The 6,248-nt window shown below is 39.0% G+C and overlaps 1 protein-coding gene across 1 annotated transcript; it reads left to right on the forward strand.

Moving 5' to 3' along the window:
- Nucleotides 3,118-5,532, forward strand: LOC104733318 (probable L-gulonolactone oxidase 4). The gene is made up of 4 exons (XM_010452905.2): nucleotides 3,118-3,779; nucleotides 4,234-4,495; nucleotides 4,591-4,692; nucleotides 4,783-5,532. The coding sequence occupies exons 1-4, from the start codon at nucleotides 3,120-3,122 to the stop codon at nucleotides 5,496-5,498; spliced, it is 1,740 nt and encodes a 579-aa protein (XP_010451207.1). The 5' UTR covers nucleotides 3,118-3,119; the 3' UTR covers nucleotides 5,499-5,532.

Consider the following 6,248-nt stretch of genomic DNA (forward strand, 5'->3'; position numbering starts at 1 on the left):
AAAAAAAAAAAAAAAAAAAAAAGATATTCAGTATATGATGGTTTCTATTCTACATTCTCGTTAATATTAGATATGGATCCACATACCATCACAAATCCGCTTCATAATTTGATTTATTTATCATTCTCTAATGTGAACTGGTGATGTGCTTAGAAGATTATGGTAAAATTCAAAATTGTAGACAATCATGAATGTGAAACCCATCTAAGTTATTTTAGCCATAAAAATATGCATAGTTAATAAAGAGTCTACAAAAGGCTAGCTCCTATTTTTATTTTATTTTTATACAATCGTATTTTTTAAGGCTTTGAGTTAGATGAGGTGTTTTCTGGTAAAGTTGATCAATTTCATCAGGTGTAGCTAAACGAGAAATTTTTGTCATTTCTTTTACCCATACAAACTCAAATAATTAATAGAGGTCTATGTATTCTATGGGATGTAAATCAGGTTTAATGTCAATTACATATCATGTTCTAAAGAGTACGTACTACATATGTTATGTAATTAAAAGCCTAATAATATAGCTAGCTAGGTCCAATGTCTAACTAATTAAGTTCTTCTCTGAATTTCATTTAATGATTTTATCTCTTTTGTCTATGGAAAATTATTTTGAGAATGTGATGATGTTATCTACCATATACGGATATACCACAAAAGCTCAAATTACAGGTCGCTCTTAATATCTATTTTTTTCATCAATCAAGTATGATTTTTTTTTTTTGAATGAATGTAAAATTATATTCAAAAAGTATTTTTTACAAAGAATGCATCCTTATAACAAAATTAGAATTGGAAAGAAAAGTTGAGAACACTAGCAGCGAGTGGCTAACCAAATCTACAGGCCATCAGCAAACTTTGCCGTTTGGAGCTGCAACGATAGCAATTTGTTCCGAACAAACCGATCAAGAAACTTGACGAGTTGAGTAGAGGCACTGTGCCGTCCCCCATGCCGACGACGATTACGCTCAAGCCAGATTGTGTGTACCGTCACTTAAAAACCGATCCTCAGAATGAATCTGTCAGTCCCTTTGATGGCTGATCCCGAGAGAAGAGATAGCAGCTGAGTAAAAGAAGAAGTGTAGTGGCTCTGCAGAAGCTTACAAGCTAAATCCTTCCAAACCCGGGATGAGTAAGGGCAACTTAAAAATATGTGAGAAAGCGTCTCCATTGGTTCCCTACAAAACACGCAGGAGACATCCACACCTTTGTTCCAACACAGCATACGGTCTCCCGTAGTGAGCCTGTTACGAGCAGCAAGCCAGAGTAAAAAGGAGTGCTTAGGAGTAGAAAAGGGGAACCAAACTCCTTTGAACCAGTGAACAAGAGATCCAATACGGCGGATCTGCAGCCAGGTCTCTGCAGTAGAAAACCGTGACTCATAAGTTCCATCAAATCGCCTCCACAAAGGAGTGTCTGCCTGATCATTTTGTCCCCTGTCCCTCAGTGTTGTAATCGCCCTTTCAATATTGTTGAGCAGAGCACCACGATGATGGCGAGTTGGGTGGGTAAGAAGAACATATGCAACCGTTGCCGTTGGGGAAACACCAAAATCAATGAAACCCCTATCTCCAAACAGCTCATGGAGAAAACCATAGGAGCACCAACGATCATACCAGAAGGACGTATGCAAACCGTTTCCTACCTCCACTTGATGGAAATCTTTGGCTTGTGAACGATACTTAAGCAGCTTCCGCCACATCCAGGAGCCTTTAGTAGTGGAGTCCTTGATCGACCAAAAAGAGGCAGAGCGAAGGAGTTCCCTCTTTATCCAGTTAACCCAAAGAGAGTCAGTGGACGAGACTAACCACCAAATCAGCTTGAGACAGCTAACCTTATTTACCTCAGCAACTGATTTCAATCCTAACCCCCCTTCTTGTTTAGGGAGACACACATCCGCCCAAGACAGCTTATTTTTCTTTGCATTAAGGTCTGGACCTGACCATAAGAATGCTGCACAAATCCGTTCTATCTCATCAACACATGCTTTCGGGAGCCGGAAAGCCGAGATCCAGAAGTTAGTCAGGCTAGCAATCACTGAACCGAGCAACTGCAGTCGCCCTGCAAACGATAAGAAACGATGTTTCCAGGAGCTAATACGAGCACAGATCTTTTCTAACAGGGGAAGATAGTCGTGAACAGTCATACATTTAGTAAGCAAAGGCAGGCCTAAATAGCGGACAGGTAGAGTGCCAGAGGCAAAAGGGAATTGAGCAGTAAGTTCGTCCCTAGTCGAGTCCGATACTCCAGCAAGAACAGGGTGGACTTTTCCAAACTAATACTCAAACCAGAGAATGCTTCAAAATCCCGAAAGACCTCCCAAATTCCTTCCATAGAAGACGCAGTACCATCAGAGAAAACCATGATATCATCGGCGAAACAAAGATGAGTTAGTTGCATGTTCTGGCATCGAGGATGGAACCCAAACTTTCGAGCTACTGCCGCACGATCTAAAAGGGACGACAGAACGTTCATACACACCACAAAGAGATACGGAGAAAGCAAGCAACCCTGACGCAGACCCCTCTCACTTTGAAAAAAACCCGCAAGCTCCCCACTAATTTGAACAGAGAAAGAGGCCGTAGATATACATAACCTGATCCAATATATAAACTTAGCTGGAAAATGCAACGCCTCAAGTACATTTAGTAAAAACGGCCACTGGACTGAATCAAACGCCTTGGAGATATCTATCTTCATTGCACGCCTTGGAGATATCTATCTTCATTGAATCAAGTATGATTTTGTACTGTTTATTCAGTATAAACCACAATTATGCAAATATTTATTTTTTGTATGAACTACAGTTGAATTATACTGGACTGTTAAATTATTTGTCCCAAACTATACTGTTATGTAAACATACCACAAAGGCTCGCTATATAGCCGATTTCCATGTCAGCTCTTAATATCTATTTAATAATACCATGTGATGATACGTTGAAACTTAAAACTGTTACGTAGCATACCACAAAAGCTCGTATAGCCACATGTCGGCTCTTAATATCTATTTAATAATACCATGTGGTGATATAGTGAAATGATTGACACTAAGAGTAATATATAGATGAGATCATGAGAGGCTTCCCCTTGCAATTAAGTCTTGAAAAGTTTCTTACAACATGGCTTTTTGGCTAAGTTTGATCTTTTGCTTTTTCACATTTGTTTTCTCAACTCCACCGCATGATCCTGTCAACTGTGAGTCCGGAAACACTATATGCACAGTGACGAACTCGTACGGAGCCTTTCCTGACCGTTCTACATGTGAAGCGGCAAAGGTAGAGTACCCAAGAACCGAGGCTGAACTGGTCTCTGTGGTGGCTGCAGCAACTAGAGGTGGCCAGAAAATGCGGGTCGTGACTCGGTACTCTCACAGCATCCCCAAGCTGGTTTGTACTGACGGCAAGGACGGGATTCTCATAAGCACCAAGTTTCTAAACAACGTGGTGCGAACCAACCCTGATGCCAAGACTTTGACGGTTGAGAGCGGCGTGACGTTAAGGCAACTGATCAAAGAAGCGGCTAAGTTGGAGTTAGCTTTGCCATACGCACCGTACTGGTGGGGACTTACAGTTGGAGGAATGATGGGGACCGGTGCTCACGGAAGTTCACTGTGGGGTAAAGGAAGTGCGGTTCATGATTACGTGACCGAGATAAGAATGGTGAGCCCCGGTTCTGTTTCTGAAGGGTATGCAAAAGTTTGGGTTCTTAGTGAGGCTATGAATCCTGAAGAGTTTAACGCAGCCAAAGTTTCTTTAGGCGTTCTTGGAGTTATCTCTCAGGTATCTATAGATCACTTATTAGCTGCTTTAATCGTTTGTAATTATATATTTGCTTGTTTGTGCATGCTTTAAACGTATCTATACTGTCAAGGATCCCAAAAATAAATATAAAAGTCTACTGTCTACATATCACCGATCTAATAAGATTACGGCCCATCCTTAACGCCACAATTAGTGTGAGCGTTTGAAGTATATATATTGCGACATTTTAGGTGATATTATGCATATTTTTATTTTCAGTAATTTTCAAATTTTGATTAATTAAAATGGATTAGTCACATGTAAAAGTCCTATTTCCAAAGTCAGTGCACTCGTTCGAGTATAATAAATTTAGGCTGGACAGACCTGGTTTAAAACCTGACCCGTTTTAAATCTTTATTTTTCATTAGTAACGAAACTCGAAAATTCTAATAAAATTACAACGTTTGCTTGTTAATCGTATTTTTTTGGGAAGGTAACTTTCAAGTTGCAACCGATGTTCAAGAGATCGTTGACATATGTGATGATAAATGACACTGATTTTGGAGAGCAAGCCGTGACATTTGGGGAAAAACATGAGTTTGCGGATTTCATATGGTTACCAAGCCAAGGCAAAGTGCTGTACCGAATTGATGATCGGATTCCGGCCAATGTTTGTGTTTCAGGCAATGGCTTGTTCAAATTTTTCCCATTCCGCTCAGAACTCTCTCTGATCTTAGCCTTCACCAGAATCTTAGGTTTCTTATTTATCACTATTCACTCATATATATAATTTGTATAGTTTTAATATTTCTTAATTTTATATGCTTTTGGCTCACGATATGAAATGAAGAGGAGAGAGACGAGTCTTCGGGTGAGGCACACAACAAGTGTGCGAGAGCAAAGACATTAACGTCTTTTTTGTTTAAAATCGCATACGGGTTAACCAACAATGGTACTCTCTCTTGATTGAATGATCTTGTATATCAGATTTTTTCTAACTAGTTTACACATATATTATATATTCACTTTATTTCAACTGCAGGCTATCTATTTACAGGCTATCCGGTCATCGGACGCCAAGACCGTATGATGTCTTCCGGTGCGTGTCTAGATAGTTATCATAACGGACTGATTACGGCTTGTCCGTGGGATTCACGCATTAAAGGCGATTTTTTTTACCAAACAGCATTAAGTGTTTCTCTCACACATGTCAAAGATTTCATCAACGACATCAAAGCACTTGTGAAGATTGAGCCAAAATCTCTCTGCGGCCTAGAACTCAACAATGGTGTTCTAGTCCGCTATGTCACATCCTCTACTGCTTATCTAGGGAAAGAAGAAAAAGCTTTAGACTTTGACCTAACTTACTACAGAAGCAAAGATGATCCTTTGACACCACGTCTCTATGAGGATTACATGGAAGAGATCGAGCAAATAGCCATATTGAAATACAACGCCTTGCCTCATTGGGGGAAGAACAGGAACGTAGCTTTTGATGGTGCCATTAGAAAATACAAAAACGCAAACGCGTTTTTGAAAATAAAGGAGAGATTGGATCCGTCGGGGTTGTTTTCTACAGAATGGACTGATCAGATTTTTGGTTTAAAAGGAAACGTAACGATTGTGAAGCCAGGTTGTGCATTGGAAGGGCTGTGTATTTGTTCGGAAGATTCTCATTGTGCTCCGAACAAAAATTATCTGTGCCGACCAGGTAAGGTTTATAGAGAAGCTAGGGTTTGCACTCTTGTAAGCGCTTAAGAGTGATTTACTACTTCTAAACTATTAATGAAATAAAAATTCTAGCTTAAAAGCATTGAAACTATCATGAGTGCAGTTATCGCAAGTCTACGCGTGTCATAAGTATTCATACGCGAAAATCATCATTACCTTAGTTGGTCGAATCTGACTTGTAACGTGAACAAGGCATGCCAGCTATGATACAAATTTCGCCATCACATTCACACCTTCCCTGGACATATGGCATGTGGCGGGAACATCTCACAACCCGATCCCAGTAAAGGTAATGTAAAATACACTAGCTATAAACTAACGCTACTAGCTAACAAATAACATGTAACAAGTGTGGAAAAAATAAGGGTATGTTATAGTTTTAGTATGTTTTTGAAACTTAATTAGAAAAATAGTACATGTACTATTCACAATTGGAAAGATAGACTGTGTGAGAGAGAACTCGGCAGAGATAAATAATTTGGTGGGGAACTTTACTAATTCACCCTCCCATTGTCTTGCGGAAAAAAGAGGAGAGAGGGAACAGTAGAGAGAATATAGGAAGAAGAGAAGAGAATATATGTGAGAGCGTGAGATAATATTTGGTTTTTTTTTTTAGGCTCAGATTTTTTTTTTTTTTTCATTTTTGTATTCCTCTTCCATCTAAAAACTAAAATATTAGTTAATAATTTTTTTTAAAACCAAATTTCAGATATGAAAAAAAACTATGTTTTTTTTTATATGCATTTTGTTTGATGATTTTATTTGATAATATTAAAT

The sequence above is a fragment of the Camelina sativa genome, chromosome 2, assembly GCF_000633955.1.
Source record: "Camelina sativa cultivar DH55 chromosome 2, Cs, whole genome shotgun sequence".
NCBI classification, from domain to species: domain Eukaryota; kingdom Viridiplantae; phylum Streptophyta; class Magnoliopsida; order Brassicales; family Brassicaceae; genus Camelina; species Camelina sativa.

Excerpts from the sequence above, each read along its gene's own strand:
- LOC104733318 (XM_010452905.2), top strand. The coding sequence starts at position 3,120 with ATGGCTTTTTGGCTAAGTTTGATCTTTTGCTTTTTCACATTTGTTTTC. Across the intron at positions 3,780-4,233 it reads TTCTTGGAGTTATCTCTCAG|GTAACTTTCAAGTTGCAACC; the intron begins GTATCTATAGAT and ends TTTTTTGGGAAG. Across the intron at positions 4,693-4,782 it reads ATACGGGTTAACCAACAATG|GCTATCTATTTACAGGCTAT; the intron begins GTACTCTCTCTT and ends TTTCAACTGCAG.